At 39.9% G+C, this 21560-nt stretch overlaps 1 protein-coding gene across 20 annotated transcripts in view; it reads left to right on the top strand.

The window, feature by feature from the left end:
- The window catches only part of DMD (dystrophin), a 2248405-nt gene that overhangs the window by 1904423 nt on the left and 322422 nt on the right, over positions 1-21560 (top strand). For all 20 annotated transcript variants that reach the window (XM_070067426.1, XM_051827673.2, XM_051827679.2 and 17 more), the window contains one exon: positions 10022-10168. In XM_070067426.1, coding sequence (XP_069923527.1) covers positions 10022-10168 — 147 coding nt within the window. The remainder of the gene's footprint in view (positions 1-10021; positions 10169-21560) is intronic.

Raw genomic sequence — 21560 nt, 5'->3', positions numbered from 1 at the left:
GTGCCATGTATCTTGTTGCCTCAGTTACAGTGACAGGAAGCTGAATTGGAAGTGGACAAGCTGGGACTTGAAGGAGTGCTCTGATGCGGGATGAAGGCATCCCAAGCCACAACTAAACCTGCTATACCAAAATCAGCTCTCTCCTCTCCTCTTCTCTCTCCCTCTTCTCTCCCCCTCCCCTCCCCTCCCCCTCCCCTCCCCCTCCCCCCCCTCCCCTCCCCCTCCCCTCCCCCTCACCCTCCCTCACCCTCTCTCTCCCTCTTCCCCCATCTCTCTTTCGAGCAGAGACAGCTCCCATCTACTTCTTGCCAAATGATCACAATGGCTCAGGGCTGAAGCCAGGAGCTGGGAACTCAATCCAAGTGTCTCACGTGGATGGCAGTAACCCAATCATTTGAGGCATCATTGTTGCCTCCTAGTGTTGGCTTTAACGGGAAACTGGAGAAAGGAGCTGGAGCCCACTATTGAATCTAGGCTTTGATATGGGATGCCTGCATCTTAACCACTAGACTAAAAACCCACCCCAGGTCTCATTAATGGTCATGTTAACTGATTTCTGATACATATGGATAAGAACCAGGTAAGCAGACAATAGAAATGTAAAGCTCCAAGTAGAGGGTACAGTGTATAAGAGGGATCTAAGCCAGAAATAAGCTTTGTAGCTTCTAGGAATTCAACATCTTAAAAGTTCTTGTTAGAAATGACAAATTGTCAGACTCACCTTGGGTCTACTGAATGAAAAGCATTGAATGGGACCCAGCGACCTCTGTGTTAACAAGCCTCCATGTGATTTGACACACACTGCTGTTTGAAAATCACTCCCACTAATGTTTTGAGCCATATAGTGGAGGGATAAAGTCAGACAGTTCCTCACCAAGACAATACCTCTACACAGGGACAGTGGCAGTAGCAAATGTCACATGGAACTTGAAATGTTTTCAAGTTCAAGAAACTTGCTAAATGTAAAACTTAATCAGTCCACCATAACTCCTGAATTTCAAGATCAATATCCTTGTGGTTGATGCTTTTAATGGTTTATGGATTGTTACTTATTCTTAAATAAGTTAACTTATTTCATTAACTGACATTTTGTGCTTTGTCACATACAAGTAAAATTTCTCAGAAACAAAATATTGACATTTTCTCTGTTTCCTTAGCAGTCTAAAACATACCCTGCTTAAATGATTCATGTATATTCATTAGAAACCTTTTTATTTTAATAGCATTCCGCATTTTAGCCACGAAAACACTCGTGAACTACCTTTTATTTGTTTCAATTGTGTCATTAGAAAGCTATGGAAAGCTTGAGATGTTTTTGATTTTTTTTTATATAAAGGGGAAATAATTAGCAGAGTTAAGATTATAGTAACAGGTTTCGAAGGAAATTAAGTAAGGTTCTTGCTCATACAAACAAAAACCTTGCATTCATGATCAGTGCTATTCTGTTTCTCATTTCTAAATTATATGTGTGAAAGACAAAAGAATAGACAAAGAAAAGAAAGAAAAGGGAAACGATTAGTATGATAAAAATATAATTCAGGTTTCATTTCAAGAATATTGGGTGATAAGCCTCATAGCGAAGCTATATCCTGAAAGATAAACTATTGTGATGAATATGAAGGGAGAAATGCTAAAAAAGAATTTATGCTTTTATTCTTGAGTGTGTGTTCTTCTATAATAATGTGAAGAGAAACGAGATCATTTTGCATAGAAGCATGTGGATTCTTTATGGAAAAAACACAGCAGTTAATTACTATTTTTTAATGTCACACATTTGGAAGTGTCTTGAGTCTGAAAGGAAATCATGGTTAAAATATGATTACTGATCATTGCTTGGGAAATAAAAATAGCAATCTTGTTCATGCTTACAAATTTGCCTAGCTTTCCTAATCTTTAAAAATTTAACCTCTCCTAAGTCATCCTGATTGTGCCATACATGAGCATTGGTTCTGAGTCTGTTTCATTATATATCTATCTATATCTATATATACATATATTACGCAGTTTACTCATCAGAAGTGATCATGCCCAAATATGAAAGTTTATAAAAATTGCCCTGACAGCTGAATGCAAGGAAGACAATGGAAAGAAACCGCATAATACTTTGCCTTCAGGCTACCACAATAAAAACTGATGTTGGAATGGAATGCAATCATATCTCTATTAAAAAAAGAATACACATTTCAATGGCATAATGTACTGTTAAGAATATCTCTACCAGAGGCAAGAGTGAGACTAAAGGCAGAGAGTTCTATTCATTCAGTCTGTTTCCTTGCACCACTTAACCCTTCAGAACTGGGCAGAAAGTAGGGACTTAACCTTAAGAAAAAAGAACTATGTCCAAGTTTTGTTGGAGATCTATGAGATATTCCTATAGTTTTAAAAATGAGAGTTCACATTACAGAACGCCACCTAAAAATGCCTGGCATCTAATATCCAAGAGTAAAGAGATTGGGAAACCAGATGGAATTAGTCTGTATAGTGGATGCTATTGGTACCCCAGCCAGATTGTTGACTACTAATGGGTCACAGTTGGACTAGTTTGCAGAGAACCTTTCTTAGCCTAAAGGAATCCACCTTGTCTGGCAAGTTACATCATTCCTTCTTTCCTAAGTCCTACAGGGGTACAAAGGGACTCACTAGTGAATTAATTTATTCTGCAGAGTTTTCTCAGGGACCAGGCTGATGCTGAACTTCAGTCAAAGCCACACATTTACTTAGCTTTCTTGCTCTGTTTCTTTCACTCCCTTTATCTTAAGAATGCTAAGACACTGTTTCTCGGATACCTAGCCAAGGCAATAAGTATCTAAAACAAAAACTGAACCTACATCCTGGGCACCACACTGGACAGGGAACCCAACCAGAGTATAAAGCCAAGAATTAGAGCTAACAGTGGATGTCTCTGAGCCTGGTGCATTTCATGAAAGTCTTGCCTACACTTCATCTTGTGTTTCTTTTTGAATGTAGTTCATTCCCCCAGGTTTTTTTTTTTTTAAACATTCCAGTAGGCCTATGATGCTCTGGGCAAAGCAAGATATAGACTTGATTCTCCTGGCCCCATCAGGATGACATGGCCACTGAGCCCTGCGGAAGCTACAAGGAAAGCTGGCTGTGCCTGCTCCAGTTCCCAGATAACCAGATTCCCTGAGGGCTTCCCTGTGCCACGTGTAAGAGCTCAGTACAAGTCCTAACGACCTGTATGTGCAGGGCATAATTTGTTTCATCCTCTTTAGCTTCTAAGGACTAACCTAGCATTTTTCCAGGGTCTTGGTTTGCAAACATTTGTTCAGTCAAGTTTCCTGGTAGAGAGAGTTGTAGTGAATCACTAGTTCATTTCTTAAGCAGTGTTTATTGTGTAAATTTCTCTGCACAGTGTATATAGCCCTAAAATGACACTTCATTGTCAGACCCTACTACTTTTGCATGCCTAGTAATATAGAACCTCTATAAATTAGCGGGTTAGGATTTCAGGAAGAAAATTCAATACCTCTAGGAAAGGAATATTTTCAGACTCTCAGTAGCACCAGTTATATATAAATAAAGCTCTATCTATATATATACATCTATCTCTCTCTTTATAAATAAACTCATAAATGACAAATCTGGCAGAACTAATTTGAGCATCCCCAGAATCTCCTCTCCCTCTTTGCGTGTACACACTAGAGTGAGTTGAAGCAACTCCTGCTGTGGCCTTTCTTGGATTATCCTAGAGCTCCACAGTTGACCCCCTGCTTTCTCTGCATCTACTACACGTGCATCTTGCTTCACTTTACTCCTAATCCAGTTTAGATTCCACGGTTCAGTTTTCAATCACATTCTGGATAAAATCAAAACCCCCTTACTCCTAAGGGTTTGCGCAAGAATCATCTGACAAAACCCCGAACCTGGATCAACTTCTTTATCCACGCTTACATGGATCATTGTTGGAGAAAGTGAGGAATTGGGGCAGATTGGTTCTGCTAAGAAATGTTGATTCCAGCTTCAAAGTGGACCCTCAACAGTGTCTGCCAATCTCACTGCATTGCTTAGGTTAAGTCCTGTCGCAGTATCTATTACAACTGATTCATATGTTCCCACTTTCCCTTAATTCATATTTGCAGTCATTGCGCACTACACTAGCTCTGTTGCCTCCTGATTCACAGAAGAAATAGAGACCTTCATTGTAGAATTCCCTCCACAAATTCTTGAATCTTCAAAACTAACTTTCTGTGCCTTGCAGTAGGGATAGTCTCTTAGATATCATGTCAAAATTTCTAGACACTCAAAAATAATATTACCAGGGTGAGCTCAGATCCTACATGGGGGTGCCTGAGTTCAAGTCCCACCTCTGTTTCAGTCCAACTTCCTGCTAACGTGTACCCTGGGAGGCAGCAGGTGATGGAAGAAGGGGTTGGGTCCCTGCTACTCATGTGAGAGACCTAGATTGAGCTCCAGACTCCTGGCTTCAGCCTGGCCCAGCCCCAGTTATTACAGGCATTTGGGAAGTGAACCTACAGATGGAAGTGCCTTTCTGTGTGTATGTGTGTGTGTGTGTGTGTGTGTGTGTTTGTCTGCCTTTCAAGTAATAATTGATTTAAAATAATAATATTCTCTTGTTCAAAGATAATTCCTTTCTTCTGTTGCCAAAGTAGTTGATGACAGTAATCATAAATACACATTTGAACAAATCCTTAACTATATAAAGATAAACAAAGATTTGACAAGCAATTTAATTTTATAAAAAGAAAAAAAACCTTGACATATCAAACATATATATCATTCTAAACCAGTACTTTTCTATCTATAATCAGCCAACATTTAATGAAGTGAAAATTCTGCCTGCATGAAACTAGTCATAATAAAATTAGCCTTGGTTTGCTCTTTCATGGAGAACATATTCCAGATGTTTAAGTGATTCAAAGAAAATCCACAGTATAACGGCTCCCTTCGATGTTTTCTCACTTACTGCTTCCAAGCTAGAATAAAACCTAATGAAATCCTAGTGTCATTTAAACAGCAGATCGTGTTGCTCAGAGTTAACTTTACTTTTTGACATTTTCTGTATAATGTTTAATAATTTAAACATAAATTATGCTTGGGATATTGAAATCTCTAGTATTCAAAATCTAGTCAAACAAAGTAGCATCCATTTACCTAACAAAGCACCTATGTTCACCCTTCCTGTGTGTTTTGTGATTGTTTAGGGGACCATAGTCCTATTACACGTGGTTCTAAGCCCTGACAGCCTGCAGCATTGAGCTGGGTGCTTTGGAGATGCCACCAGAACTCATAGGTCAAATGCCAACGTCAACACTGACTTGAGCCCTCTATGTTCTTCTTTTCATTGTTACTACTGTCATTATCTCCTGACACATCCTCATGTGCTTAGTAGCCTCATCATGATTTCTAGTTCCCTAAATTCCTTCAGTCTGCTTAGTCCCATCAAGAAGCCCCCCAAAGTGAAACTTTGCCCCAAATTTTCTCCGTATCAGCTGACCTCTCTGCAATCAAATCTTCCACTATCAAATACTTAATAGAAATGTAGGCATTCAAATAAAATCAAACTTTGACTTTTTCTCTTGGTAGCAGTAGTGGTGGAGTAAAGTAATAGTAGTACTAAAAACTTTTCATAGATGTTCTCTCTTCCAGTGGATAGTTCAACAGTTAATTGAAAAGTCAGTTCAATGAGGGAATCATAAAAATATTTCTTAAGCATTTTATTTTAACTTAAGATAGTCACCAATATTTTAGTGTTGTATGAAGTCTTTGAGTATTCATTGATTGGAGTTCTCCATAAGTCAAACTAATAACATAAATATTTTGAATTCCATTCCTTTAATGTCAAGTAAGCCCAACAGGAAACATGAAAAGCAGTCGGAATACAGAATCCTTCTAAATCATTAGGGTTGTTTTCCTAATCTTTTACACTTCTCTACTCTACATCTACTTGAACAATATTTATTTTCTTTTTCTCTTTGAAACAACTTTCCAGTGTATTTGATGTGATTTATGAAGAAATAAAACCTTTGTTTCTCCTTATATTAATAAGTCTTTCCTCAGAAAATAATCTCTAAATTACATAATAGCGATACCAACTGGCAACATCAGTAGAGACTATGTACTTAACTGATGGTTTTAATACACACACAATTGACAGCCTAACTAATGAAAGAAGAACCACACATACTGACCGATACCTCAGGCTTTTTATCGTGAGCCTGTTAAGAGGCTTCACTCAGTCTCCAGAGGGAATGAGGACTGACTGATCTGGTGAGTCTGAAGTAGAGAGCAATTCAGAGGACTTGGACTGATTGCTGGTTGGGAGTGAAAAAGAAGCCACAAGATGCCATGACAGTGTAGAGTTAGGGAGAAAAGTAAAGTAAATGAAGGAATGGGGGTCAGACTTCTACTGCAGTAGTCGAAGTGCTTGAGACATCCACATCCCATGTCAGAACGCCTGGGTGTGCTCCCGGTCCCACTGCGGACCCAGCTTCCTGCTAATACATACCCTGAGAGGTAGGAGATGATGGTTTAAGTACTTGTGTCCCTGCCACCCACGTGGGCGACCCAGATGGAGTTCTGGGATCCTGACTTTGGACCAGGCTGTTGTTCCCCCCACACCCCCCTCTCCATTTCAAATAAAATGAAAATGTTTAAAAAGACGAAAAAGGAGAATAGCAATTAATTATGAATACTGGAACTTATGTTTTAATCCTCTAAACATGGATGCAGGATTAAAATCTGTGCCTAGAACTTTGGGGGAACAAAGCGAAAATCCAAACATTTTAATAAGTGACATTTATCATGTGTATTATATAGCCTGAGAGGGGCTGAAATCTGGTTATAACTTGCCCCGGCTGGATACGCAACTCAATGGCTGCATGCCTTGCTGGGGACAAGAGATGATTAGCACAAAGGGCTCACCTGCACCATTGAAAGCTTCTGCCTGCTCTCCTGCCAGGCAGTGGTTACTGTTTACTGTGCCCTTTCACATAATAATTGTTTGTGGTTACCAGAAATGAATGTTATTATCTAGAAGAGAATAGTTCCATTTTGTAATCATTGTTTTTTTCTAGGTATCCTCAATGACCTTTTTCTTAAATCTGTTTTTTGAACCTGTTAGTCAAAACAAAATGATTAGGAATCATTTCCTTTTAGAGATATGAATACAGAGTTGTGGATTTTAACCACTTTGCTCCATGGGAACTTATTCTGGTGCTTTCTAAAACTTTTGTTTTTTATTTTATTTATTTGAGAGAGAGAGAGAGAGAGAGAGAGAGAGAGAGAGATCTACCACCTACTACTTTGCTCCCCAGATGCCCAGGAGCCAGGAACTCAATCCAGGTTTCCCTTATGGGTAGCATGGACCCAACTATTTGAGAAATCACCTATTGCCTCTCAGGTTGCACATTAATATGAAGTTTGAATTATAAACAGAGGTGGGACTCAATTACAGGCATTCCAATATGGAATGGAGATAGCCCAAGTAGTATCTTAACTGCTAGACCAAACACTTGTCCCCTGATTCTTTTAATCTGTGTGATTAATCATAAGGAAATGAAATAATATTTATTATTAACCTCTATTAGATTTTCTTAGTTTTAGGCTGCTTCACTGATATTCCATGGACATGATATTGAGTAAAGATGGGAGTATTACATGTGAATTTTTTTTGGATGTGTGTGCTCATGAGGGCTTTCTTATTTTTTATTGGTTTGTAATTTGCATACCATAAAATTCACCCTTTATCTATACAATTCAGTGGTATTTCGTATATTCACAAGGTTTTTCACCATCCCCACTAATGCCTGAGGATTTTTATCACCCAAAAAGGAACCCGATAATTGTATCACATAATATTTTTTGCCTTTTGATTCATTTCTTTGAGAGGCAAAGTGAGAGAGAAATAGAGTGAGAAGAGAGAGAGAGAAACCAACTCCCATATACTGTTTCATTCCCCAAATATACGCAGTGGCTGGGGCTGGGACAGGTTGAAGCCAGGATCCAGGAACTCGATCCATGTTTTTCATGTGGATTGCAGGAACTCAGCCACATGAGACATCACTGCTGCCTCGCAGGTGTCTGTATTAGCAGGGATCTAGAGTCAGGAGTGAGAGCTGGGAATCAAAGCCAGGTACTTAACCCAGACATCTTAACCAGCATCTTAACTGGTCAAACACTTGCCCCTAATATAATGGTTTTAATGACCCCTTTTAAAAACTGTAAGTGTAGCAGAGTGATTATCACAATGCTGTGTATTACCCTAGACTTTTTAAAAGTCCTAGACTCCATATACTGCATTTTAGTGATGGGATACTCAGGCTGATGTGAGAGGATAATGACATTTTTGGTTTAAATATATACAGTGGCTTCCATTTGGAGTGAGAGAGAACATGAGATTTATAAATGAGGTCAGTGTAAACAATGGTTTAATCAACATACTGAACCGGACAGAGAAATAACACCTGCCCAGATCGAGCGAGGCAAGACAGCACGTATAGTCAAGTAAGTGATGCTGTCCTTGTGCACAGACATCCCATTACACAAACTGTTCTCCTAAGTGAGGAAATTTGTCCCTTTGAAATTGCTCAGTGGAACATTTGGACATCATGCATCATGTTAAAGACCCATAAATGCCATCTCGATAGGGAAGATATGATGCATGGTAATATCCTCCCCATATCTGCATAGGGTTTCTCTGCCTAACAGATTGCAGTGATGCATTGCACCAGAGACTCCTGCTCTAGTGCTTCAGAGACAGCGGAGAAGCCCCACGGGAGCCTTCTGAAGTCATTGCTACAAGGACTAAAATACCAGCAGACCAGGAAGTCATTCTTAGGACTCGACAAAATACCCTACTCCCTAAAGGAAACGATTTATTATGTGCGGTTGGTGCAAAGTATGAATGTGATATTTTATGATTCACTGTATCTTTTTATTGTAAATATAAGCATCCATTTCTGGTTGTGAGATGAGTAAAATTTAGAATCTAGCAAGCACTGTATTTTTCCTGTTACCTTGCCAACCCCAAATTTCTTTGGAGAGATCTACTTCAAAAAGTATGTGGGGAAAATGGTATTAAAAAATAACTTTATTTTGTTGCAAGAAATTTGCAATCCATGCATATGAGGGGATCTTTAAAAAGTTCGTGGAAAATGTATATTATGAAAAAACTATGCATGTACTTGAAAACAGTTGCACCAAAGCAAACTTTCCTTTCTGTTTTTTCCACAAACATTTTGAAGTCCCTGCATATAATGCAGTAATTAAGAATTTGCACTCTGCAGGCAGGCAAACCTGCATATGTGTTGGGCTGCTCAAGTTTTACCCATGGAGCCTTGGCAAGGTTGAACCTTACAAAGTTTGTTTTCTCATGTATAAAATGAGAATTCTCCTATTACCAGCCTCATAGGGTAGTTGTATAGGAATAGAATCATTTCTGTTCTATGAATGGGGCTCATCGCAGCATCAGGCACCTAGAAAGTGCTCAGGAAACATTACCTATCATTATTTATTCATTAACAAATGTCCATGGCTATATTATCGCCACACCAGAGTATCTTAGTCCATTTGCACTACCATAACAAAAATACCATGAACTGGGTGGATTACAAATCACAGAAATTTATTTCTCACAGTCCAGGAGATTGGGAAGTGCAAGACCAAGACATGAGCCGACTTGATGCCTGGCGAGGACTTGTCTCTCACAGATGGCACCTGTTAGCTGTATCCTTACATGGTGGAAGGGACGAGTGAGTGCTCCGAGGTCCATTTTAGAAGAGTGCTAATCCCAAAACTCATTTCCAAAAAGGCCCCCACCTCCTAATTGGGTGTTAAGATTTCTGTGGTTGTTATTATGATTTTGGTTTTCTTAGGATTTCAACACGTGAACTTTGAAAGCACACAAACATGCAGATCGACACATGGAGCAAATGTCATTGACATTGAACCCAAACAGACTGAAGTATCTTACAGTTCCCAGGTGTCTGCTGCTTTGCTTTAAACGTTCTCATCTTCCACTTTGCTCTTGACTCTCATGCAGGCTCTCCGAGGAGAAATTGCACCTCTTAAAGAGAATGTAAGCCACGTCAATGACCTTGGCCGCCAGCTCACCACACTGGGCATTCAGCTCTCACCATATAACCTTAGTACTCTGGAAGACCTGAACACCAGATGGAAACTTCTGCAGGTAGGTACATTATAAACATTGTTGCTCCTTGTTATGATAAAACAATATGCAGACAAGGCTTATTTATAAGGAACAATGAATATAATTTCTTCATTTGATGTTCATGATATTTTCTGAGGATAGGATTGTTTATATTATTTACATAATTAATACAGGGAATAGGATTGTGCTCAAGGTCACACTTTCTAGCTGTGTGACCTTATGCAAGTTAATGAACCCTTCTGTGCCTTGGTCTTTCATCTGAAATTGGGATAATAGAATCCTCTGTATACATTATCAGTTTATTCTTAGAGTGAATAAATCAAAATAAATGGAAAGTAGTGGGAAGAGAATCTGCTACATAGTACGCACTATAAATTCTAGCTCTTCACATTATCACGGTTAAAAGTTTCATTAGCGTATCCAGGTTTTGGAATGACTTACAGACTGAGAGACTTAAGGCCAGTGCATCTCTCCGGTTGTCAGTTTCCTTGTTCTCTAACTGGTTACTGTAATTTGGAATGCACTGATTCATACAGAGCCAGACTCATGGTAAGAACTCAGATCGTGTTGTGGTGTGGTGTGGTGTGGTAGTAGAGGAGGTACATACATGCATTCCATGTGAAGGATGCTGGTTTTCACTCCAAAGCCCTCAAACTGGTTTAGCCAGAGAATGACAGAATCCTTTTCTCTCCTTTTCCATTCTCACCACATGCAGAAAGTATGCTTTTGAGTACAGAGAGGAAACTAGGCTTAAAAATATTTGCTTTCAGTGTTTTAATAAAGAAAAGAAAGATGATAAACCAGGTTACTTTCCTATTGGCAGCCCATTTAGGGGTGTGATTGAAAATCCTCTTGAAGAATTGCTAGGACCTTAATAAAAACAAGTTCCAAATTCAGGACCTCTTGAGATCTCATGTAACTTAATTCTGGTTGTGATGGATAGTGTTGAAATGTTTGCATGATAGATTGTTAGTAAGTGGCATTGACTAGGGCAAGGCAGTATAGTTAAGCAATTACATGTCTTTCTATGTCTGTTTGTGCTATAGTACTTGAATACTCTTAAAATCTTACCGGTTTCATGCCTAGTATGATTTTCATTTTAAGCATAAATAAGGAAAGTAATAGATTCCAAAGAAAACCAGTGGCCACATTTGTTCCATTCAAGCCCTCTTGAATTATATTTTAAAATTTCTTTTAGAGAGCCAATACCACCTTTGCTTTTACAGGATTTGTGGCAGCCACATGCATATTTATAAATGAAAATAAAAGTTCATCACTAATGGGAAATGTTTTTAAAAATCATCAATGCTAAGTAATCCATTCTAATTGTACGATGTATTTAGACGTCAAGTGTGAGAAAGTATTAATAATTTAATTTTTATTGATTCCTTCAAATAAATAAGGACTTGGTTATAAGTGAAGGAAGTATATGTAAGAAGAAATTGTGTGATATAGTAAAAACAGCATCAAAATGAATATTAGGGAGCCTAACTTCGAACTTAAGCTCTGCCATTATTTGCCCAGGTTTTGGAGAAAGTCATTTAACTTCTCTTAGCATCAATTCTCCTCATGTTTAAAACTTACTTATTTGAGAGACACAGCCTTGCCTGGGCCAGCTCGAAACTGTATCCTGATCTCTTACCATGGTTTCCAGGGACTCAAGTACTTGAGCCATCACCTGCTGCATCCCAGGGTGTGCGTTAGGGGGAACTGGACTAAGGAACAGAGCCCAGACTCAAACTCACTCCAAATGCCTTGTAGGCATCACAGTGAGCATCTTAATCATAGGCTTAACACTGGCCTCCTCCTCTTTTTTAAAGTGAGACAATCTATTCTGTCTAAGGCTATATCCAGTTCAGTCCTATGATTCTATATCTGGAAATCTGAGGGAAATAAATATAGAATGAATTTTAGTTGAAAACCAATGAAATTGCTTCCTTTATTCCTAGGAACCAGTGTGGCTTGTTAGAACTATGTTTCTCCTTCTATAACTCTAACTTTAAACCCTTCTTCCCCAAACCAACATAGACACAGATTGTCACATTAAATAGTTCAATCAGTTTGTGGTGTGTGCTCTTATTGCAGCAAATTTCACTTGTTTCTACTTTTGTACATGACCTTAAGGATATGCTTAAAAAGGATTTTTAGCAGAAAGCTGATAATTCTAAAGTTTTGCTTTGCACTTTGCACTTAACTGAGTGGAGTTGATTTCCATTTTTTTTTTTGACCATAATTCTAACCACTTTGCCTATTGTAAACACGAGCTCTTGGTCAGAAAAGGAACAAAGCAAGAAATGGGGTTGTCATCAAGCAATTTTAATCCCATTCCTGGAACTGCGACTCCTATGTCCTCTCAAGAACACTTTACATTTAAAGAATGTACTTCAGACTAAAGCATGATCCAACTTCTGTGGCAGGAAACTAGAGCCTGCTATCATTATGACATCATATTTCTATAAAAATATAGAATTTAGTCAGCTGCTAAAATCATGATAAAAATCAAGTATGAGTTCATCTTTGCCTCTGCTAAGACAAGGAAAAACAGAAAAACAGAGTCGGAGTAGTGGGAAGGCAGATATAAACCTGAGAAAAGAGTATTCAATTTGAGCCAACGAGAGTAATAGAGGCGGGCATTTGGCATAGCAGTTAAGTCATTGCTTGGGATACCTCTGTCCCATATCATCAGAGTGCTGGGATTCGAGTCGGAGTGCATGAGTTCAAGTCCCAGCACTGCTCCCAATTCCAGCTTCCTGTTAATGTGCACCCTAGGAGGCAACAAGTGATGGCTCAAGTAGTTAGGTCCCTGCCACCCATGTGGGAGACCTAGATTGAGATCATGGCTTTGGCCTGACCCAGCCTCAGTTACTATGGACATTTGGAGAGTAAACCAGCAGATGGGAGTGCATTCTCTCTCTTTCCCCCCTTTCAAATAAAATAAAAAATAAATTGTTAAAATTGTGTAATAGGAAAACTGGAATTATATGCCATCAAGGTATATCTACTTGATATCATAATATCCTGGGTTTAGTTATATGATCCATTAACTGATTCTAAAAGAAAGCCACACTGGTTCTTTAACTGATGTAATATCAATCAAAATGATAGAAATAGATAAGCTATTTAGACTTGACCATCAACAGTAGAGTAAGACTCAAGAAAGAATTTACCCATGCATATAAACAGTATATATAGAGAGTTTCAAATTTATTTGAATCCACAAATGCGAATGAAAGACACATTGTTTTGCCTGTTCAAAATTTTCTATGGGCAAAAATTCTCATGCTTGCCTGAGAGTGCACACATTGGTATGGATGTTACTACGTGACTATTGGATAGTGTTTAATTTATGGGATAGGAAACCATCATGCCTTCATTACCAAGAGTTCTCACATGCATTCTCTCATTTGATCCTCATGACCGTATGATCATGATATTATAATTATAATCGCATATTCTCATTATTCCACTTTACAAGGAAGGAAACATTAAGTGACACAATCATAGTCATAATTTGTAAGGTAGTGTCAGTTAAGATCTAAATCAGGTCTTCTGAAGTGTAATTCCCAAACCATTTTTGTTTCCTCTTCTCAAACTCCAATTAAATTTAGACCCCAACGAAGTCATACTTTAAGCTATTTAGTCAACACAAGTATGAAATACTTTACTTTTTTCATACTTCCTCTCTTCTTTTAATGATGCTCAGATACATTAACTTGGAAAACTTCCTTTTACAAACCAGTGGATTAATGAGCCTACTTCAGTGTACCCTTAGAAATCACACTTACAATTGCAAATATAAAATTTTAAACCATTATCTTTTTCAGTGCCTTTAGAACTCAGCAATCAACTAAAAGCCATTTTAATGAATTAGCTCTTAAAGCAGAACCAATACTAATATTTGATTAAGTAGAAATGAATATCAAACCCATATGGGAAGAAAGTTCACATGATGATAAGCCTTTGTAGTTTTGAAGCAATGCACACACAATGAGTAGTGGGGTCGTGCTCTTTATTTGCCAAGCACAGCTGGAATGGAGGAGAGTGGTCTACCATTCCCTATACTCATGAGTAAACCCAGAAATAGCAGCAGAAGCTGCAAATATACTTTAACACGAAGAGTACGTGCCTTCTTGATTGTTGGAACTCAAGCAATGTAAGCACTTGAAAAGTTAAATGAGGGCATTTCCAAGGATGAAAGTCATTAAATATGCTGTAGAAAAGGATTATGAATTAGGTATTTTTAAAAGATTTCCTAAGAGTCTTCAAGAGTCATGTGAATATTGTGGGTTTTTTTTTTTTAAGACTTGTTTATTTCATTTGAAAGACAGAGTTTAGAGAGAGGCAGAAGCAGAGGCAGAGAGAGAGAGAGGTCTTCCATCTACTGGTTCACTCCCCAGATGGCCCCTATGGCCGGAGCTGGGCCATTCCGAAGCCAGGAGTCAGGAGCTTCATCTGGGTCTCCCATGTAGGTGCAGGGGCCCAAGCACTTAGGCCATCTTTGGCTGCTTTCCCAGGCACATTAGCAGGAGCTGGATAGGAAGTGGAGCAGCCAGGACTCAAACAGGCATCCATGTGGGATGCCAGCACTGCAGGTGGTGGCTTTACGCACTATGCCACAGCACCAGCCCCATGCATATTGTTCTACATCTGCATACCTCCATGGGAGCTTTGTGTCACAGAGAACTAGGCCCTCATCTTCTGGACACTTTATTACTGCTTTCATTCTTTCCTCCTTCTTTCATTCAGCAGTGATTGGACTTCTGTGCACCAAATAGACATTGTAATTGTGCTGTTTGGCCAAGGACATACTGACCAAAACCCCCTTAAGATTGCATATGCGATGTTGAGGAAAGCAGAGTTAGTGGCAGGCATTGGGTGCAGCAGTCCAAACACTGCTTGGGATGCCTGCATCCGGCATCAGATGCCTGGGTTTGCGTCCCAGCTCTGCTCCAGATTCCAGCTTCCTGCTACTGGGCACTCGAGGAGGAGCTGGGTTACAGCTCAGATACCTGGGTCCCTGCCACCCACATGGAAGACCCAGACTGAGTTCAGGGCTTCTGGCTTCTGCCTGGCCCAGTCCCAGCTGTTAACAGGCATTTGGAGAATGAGCCAGTGGATGGGGGAATCTCTGTCTGTCTTTGTCTCTGCTTTCAAATAAATACAAATTAAGAGAAACATCACAGGTGGGTTTTCTTGTATTACTGCCATGATGGCGTCCTTACCCTGTGCCCTTCTCCAGGTTTATAAAATATATATGTGGTACTTCACCCCTGAAACTATGAAAGCCTGTCTTCTCAGATCTCTGGTTTGGTCTACATGGTCATGTTAGTAAGATTTGTGAGAGGAGATGGGATCCTATTGAGTTGGTCAATATGAACATTTGTCTGGCTTCACTTCAAAAACACTAAAGAAAATTATTTTTAATTTACAAGTTAAAAATCCCAGCAGAGCAACTCATGCTTTTCCCTTTGGAGACAGGTTTTCTAAGTAGGCCTTCTAGCCGTGTATGTTTGTCCTTGTCATCACTGGGCACAGGATTTGATCTTTTAAATGTAGTAACATATTTTGAACATTTTCCTTACTTTCCTCTTTTTTTTTTAATGATCCTCTACTAATTGCTTTGCATTATGGGCTCCCTTCTAGGCAGGGAGCCTAGGTGAGCTGCACCATCTGCTCTTACAAATAAAGTGGGCCTATTACTACCTGGGGGTAAGGGGAGGACATCCAACAGCCTCCACTTCAGTTGCACTGAGGGTTGGCTCTACTGCCATCTTCCTGGCATGTCCTTGCTTGACATTTCCTTTAACAACACCTAAAATGAGTCTGCTTGTAGTTAGACATAGAACTCAGAGGGAAAAGGTGAGTCTGAGGCCATTCTCCTAGACAAGAGACTTTGATGAGCATCAGAACCATCTGGAAGGCTTACTAAAACACAGATCACTGGGCGCTGCCTTCAGAGTTTCTGACCCAGTATCTTGCATCTCTAACAAGTGACACTGACATGACTGATTCAGAGCCCACGTGTTGAGACTCATTGCCCTACTTGAAGCACTTGTCAGGTACCGTCAGGCTTAAAAGGTTAAGAAAACATATGACTTCTGTAAGAGGGGTTCAGACTCCGATTGGGGCAATGAAGTATAATGTCATGCAGAAAGCTTCGTCATAGATGAGTATTAAAGTGCTACAGAAACATGGAGACCCAAGTGCTTAACTTTTCCTGAAGGCAAAACAAGGTAAAGGGACATCAGGAGGATGGAGAGAAACTTTTAGGAGATGCACAGTAATACAATGTGCTGCTGTATGAATGTGTATGTGCTGTATTTCAGATCACATTGTCAAGAACTATGCTGTCCAATGTGATAGCTACATGTGGCTGTTGAGCCCTTGGATAAAGCTAGTTCCCGTTCAGATGTGTTATAAGTGTAATATATAGAGGCATGCTTTTAGCATAGGGATGCCCACATCCCACATTGGAGTCCTGCGTTTAGGCTTAGAACCACTTCTGGTTCTACTTGCTAATCTATACTGTGGGAGACAGCAGATGATAGTTTAAGTGATAGGGTCCCTGCACCCACATGGGAGACCTAAATGTAGTTCTAGGCTCTTGGCTTGACCTGGCCCAGCCCTGGCTGTTATGGGCATTTGGGGGAGTGAACCAGCAGATGGAAGATCTCTGTCTCTGGTTCTCACTCTGTCTCTCTGCCTTTCAGATTTAAAAAAAATATATTAAAGAATGTAACAGTTTATTTTTAAATATAATACACAAATCAAATTTCAAAGATTAGTACAAAAAGTGTGAAATATCCCAATAATATTTATATATTGATTATATGTTGAAATCATAGTTTTTCTATATTTGGTTAAGTAAAATATGTTATATTGAATTTCACTCATTTATTTTTATTATTACTCAAACTTGGTTATTTTTCTTGAAAATGAATGAAATGAGCCTGTTGTTTTAATTAAAACAACTGGCAGTATTTATCTTTTTACTTTTTTAAATGTGTCTACTAGAATAATTTGAATCATATAGGTAGCTCTCATTATATTTCTATTAGATAGTGCTGGTATAGAACATAGTTTTTAAAACGTGGCATGGATAAAAATCACTGGCAGAGCTTGTTAAACCATCCCCAGAGACTGGGTAGATATTCGTTAAGACCTATAATTCTACATTTTTGTCAAGCTCCCAGAAGCTCCTGCTTACCTGTAACCACATATGGAAATTATTTCTCAAATTACAGATTCTACAAATAGGTCTAAAATGTATATTTTTGCATCAAGCCTTGTCTGTAGCTTGAATAGAAAATCATCTCAACCATATACCACTGTTTTCCTAAGTAATTGTGCTACTAAAGTCATACAAATTTTTATCAACTGTCACTTTTTCCCTATTAATAGATACTAACGCCTTGTATCATGTGGGGATCTTTCAGTTTTTGAAATATGAATAAGGGAGCCATGTAATTAAAAAATTAGACGCTACCCCTCCCAAAATATTGCAGTAGCACATAGAAAAAAAAAACTACTCTAACATATCCTTTTTACTATTAATTTAAAATATATTATTCTTGTTGCATTTTAAGTTTATTTTTATTTATTTAAAAGGCAGAGAGAGAGAAGGATTGAACTCTCACATCTGTTGGTTCACTCCCCAAAATGCTTAACAACAGCTGGGCCTAAGCCACGCCAAAGTCAAGGACCTGGAATTGCATCTCCATCTGGATCTGGGATGCAGGCTTAACTTTCTGTACCTAAGTGCCCACCCTCTGCTCTAACATATTGCAAACTATAGATTGCTTTTTAAAAAGATTTCATCTACAAATCTAGCCTGATGTGCCCACTGGCAGGCGTTATTAAATGGTTGAAGGTATAGGAAATGAAAAGAATAAAGAGGGAAAAAAATCTATTTGTTTTTGAAAAGGTTAAGTCACAGAAGGATTTGTTGATATTAGGAATAGAATGACCCGTGGGAAAAGGACAATTAAGTTCTAGGAAAACATCTCTTCAGTAAGAAGAGAACAATCATTTCTGCTTAACCTCAACAGTTAAAAAACAAAATAAAAATGGAAGTGAACAGGCCCTGTAGAGAATGGAAAGATGTAAATCTAAGGGCCCAGGATGGTGACAGCCCATGGAGTGCACTGAGGCCAAAGTGCACTGTCAAGCTTAAGAACATTTGGTTTCCAGTATTTTTACAGCTGCTGGTACTTTACTCAGGAGGAATGAGAGTTTATTCACATAACCTTCAAGGTAACGCGGCCCAAATATTCCAGTCTGTCCTTCTCACCCGGAACGAAGAATGGCCTTGTTTTCAAGGACAGTCTCTACTTTTTTTTATTCCAAGAAAGACATCAGGATATGCAGGACTAGCGAGACAAAAGTGAATGATGTAGACAGTATGACAGAAAAAAATTACACGAAGTAGAAACTGGGAATGAAGCTGTCAGAGTCACAGAAATATTTATTAGTTTAAGAGAAGGGAAAAAAAAAACATGATTTTTTCTGACATTTTATAAAGAGAATCCAAATCATTAGGAAGTATTAGTTATGTCATTGCTTGATCTTTATGCATTACTTGATTTTGTATTTCTTTTTTTTTTTTTTTTTTTTTTAGTATTTGAATGCAAGATTTATTTAAGTCAGAGACCTCCAACCAGAGTTGCCTGTAGGGGGGAGGGGTGGCCTCCAAGAGAGGAACAACCCGAAGGAGCTAGTGGTACTGGGGTTTTTAAGCACAATTTTGGAGGAGAAACTGTCAATCAGAACAAGGCAGGAGCAAACCCATCCAAAGACCTGATTTGTAATTTTTACCCTGTCTGGCTTGCTCCTGATAAAACAAAAGAGCCATCAGAAGGGTGGGGCACCTGATTTGCTTTACAGTAAACTGGGCGCTCAGGAGGGTGGGGTCACCACTCCCTTGCTGTTCTCATGATAAGACTGGAAGCTCCCAAGGAGCGGGGCAGGCACTGTGACTCACTAAAGGTAACTTAGGGAAAGCAAGCATGCTGCACCCTGAATTTGCATTGGAACCAACCTGACTGCCTCACACACCCTCCCCCAGAAGAATGGACCCTAACTTGTGTTAGGGGGATGGGGCAGTGACCACTCTGGCTTCTTCAAGCTGAGTAGGAGCAGAGTAGAGAACGGTAGTCAAGACAGGGTTCCGGCAGGAGGTGGCCTCTCAAAGGGGATGTGGTGCCTGCTTGCAGACATTGCTTCCATCTGAGGTTTCATGTGCATGGCCATCTAGAATTTCACTGTTTCAAGTCTGGAGAAAATGAATTTAACAAGCAGATGAAATACACAGGATCTAAAACAAAGGACAGACTCATTATTAGAGGAACTAGGAAAGGTACTACCCAAACCACAAGAAAGTTTTCCCATTGAGAGGCAAATAGAAACTGATAGGAGGGGCCTGATGAAGTCCAGCTGATAGGTGGGCACTAAGACCTGGCCAGGTCTGAGGCCCAGACCTATCGATCTCTTCACATGGGATACCAGAAGCGGCATCACAAGGGAGGTGTGAACCTCCTTAGGGAGCGCACCTGTTGACTTCCATTACCTAGCTGGCCTGGGAGGCGAGCTGGCCTGAAGAGAAGGCAGGTGGCATCTCTACGAGGAAATTTGCAGTTCTGCCTGCAGTGTTACAGACCCTCCTTGGCTGTCCCCTCAACAGCGGTGGTTACTTTGGAAGCTGAGCTGAGTGAAGGGCTTCTTTCAGCTTAGAGCCAACAGGGTCTGTGGCTCTGACCCAGGGGTCCTTCAACCCCTAGGGCGGTTCTGTTTCCAGTCACCCAGCTCTTGGCTGGCAGAACTGCCAGGGCTTTTCATAAGCTGACTTCTGCTGAAGCCCTGGCTTTCCACACTGACAACCAATGCTATTTGCGGTGGATGGGCCTGCTGGGTGTCCTTGATGGCAGATCACTGCGCAAAGCAGCCCTTCATCAGCCTGCCCCCATCTTTACATTGCTTCTGCTGCCTAGCTTGCTCCTCTTCCTCCTGGTTTCTGGTAGAGCAGACCAGAGGAAACCTTTAAGAGGATGCAAGTCAAGGGGGTGCTCAGTCCCATTCCTGGCCTTTGGTGGCCTCAGCTAGAAATCTAGAGTCACAGCGTGTTCTGATGGTGGGTTTTCTGTGAGGGAGACAGTGCTGTGAGGAAAGCTATGTCCTCACTTTGACATCAAACGTGCGCACCACCTTATGCGACCTGTCTATAAATGTTGACGTTATTGGTGAAACTTTTTATTTCTCTGTTAGTTTGGTTTGAAAAGGGAGATTCTGTCTGTTTACTGTGCCCATGGCAAAGTAAATCTAGCTGTGAAATCATAATTTACGCTCTCATTTTGGCTATGTTATTTGGTCTTCTCTGTGGCCAAGCTTGTATTACAGAAAGATGGTAGCCAGCCCTTTTATAAGGTCTAAAGATTAAACTGTACATCCCAATGGAGAGTCCTTCAGAATAAAATCAGTTTCCCATCTTGAAGAGAATAGAGAATTTTAATCAGGTACTCTTTTTGCCAGTTCTGAAGGTAGCCATTAGGGTAGTCCATATACGTGTTTTACGATGGCTTTTAAAAATGGAATGTGTCCCTATTAAGTGCGCTTATTTGCCGATATACGTGCGCATTTACTTCAGCTTCCTCAACTCTCTCTCATTTCTTTCTCCAAATATGCATATTTTTCCTGGTGTCTAAAATGACCACAAAGCTCATGGTTTCTTGTTCTGGAACATTAGTCCTTGGCGCCCATTTCACCCTGTTTTCGTCTTTCTTCTGTTAAGCGTGTCCTCCTCCCTCCCGCCTGACCTCTCCTTTCCTGGAGTTTGGCCCCGCCCACCCTTTCTTCTGCATTTGTTTGCCCTGCTTGTTTTCTTCATTGCTTTTCCCACTGCCCCGCTGCGTGTGAAACACTCCGCCAGCAGCTGCTCACAGTTCCCAGGCTACGTCCTGCCCGGCATTCAAAGAGCCGCTGTTCTCGGGTTTCCACCGGCAAGCCGCCCCCTCTCCTCCCTCACTGCGCATTCCTCTAGAAAGCAGAAAGAAGCCTCTTTTCAGGCCATATGAAAAGCCGCATGTTAAAGCCTGCTCTGTAAGGAGGACTGGAAACTAGCTTACGACATTCAGAAATGCTAGTTTTGCAGATAAATGCCACAAAGTGAACTTTGTGTTACTATAGTTTTGCTTAATACTTCTCGGGTTTTAGAATAACCATCATTATGATATAAATTCTCCCTTCCTTTAAGGCACTGAGGAAGATAGGTGGATGGAAATACAAGGATAGTAGAGTGGAAGGTTATTTTTGTATTTGCACAGTGTAGTTGCACCATTAGAATTTGAGAGGGCTTGGTTTCAGTATTATGCAGTACTTAATTACAAGCACTTCGCTTGCACTGCCTGCTACTCACTGT

Source organism: Oryctolagus cuniculus, chromosome X, assembly GCF_964237555.1.
Source record: "Oryctolagus cuniculus chromosome X, mOryCun1.1, whole genome shotgun sequence".
Classification (NCBI taxonomy): Eukaryota; Metazoa; Chordata; class Mammalia; order Lagomorpha; family Leporidae; genus Oryctolagus; species Oryctolagus cuniculus.
Note: the sequence above shows the minus strand (reverse complement) of the source record. Positions and strands in the feature narration are given on the sequence as shown.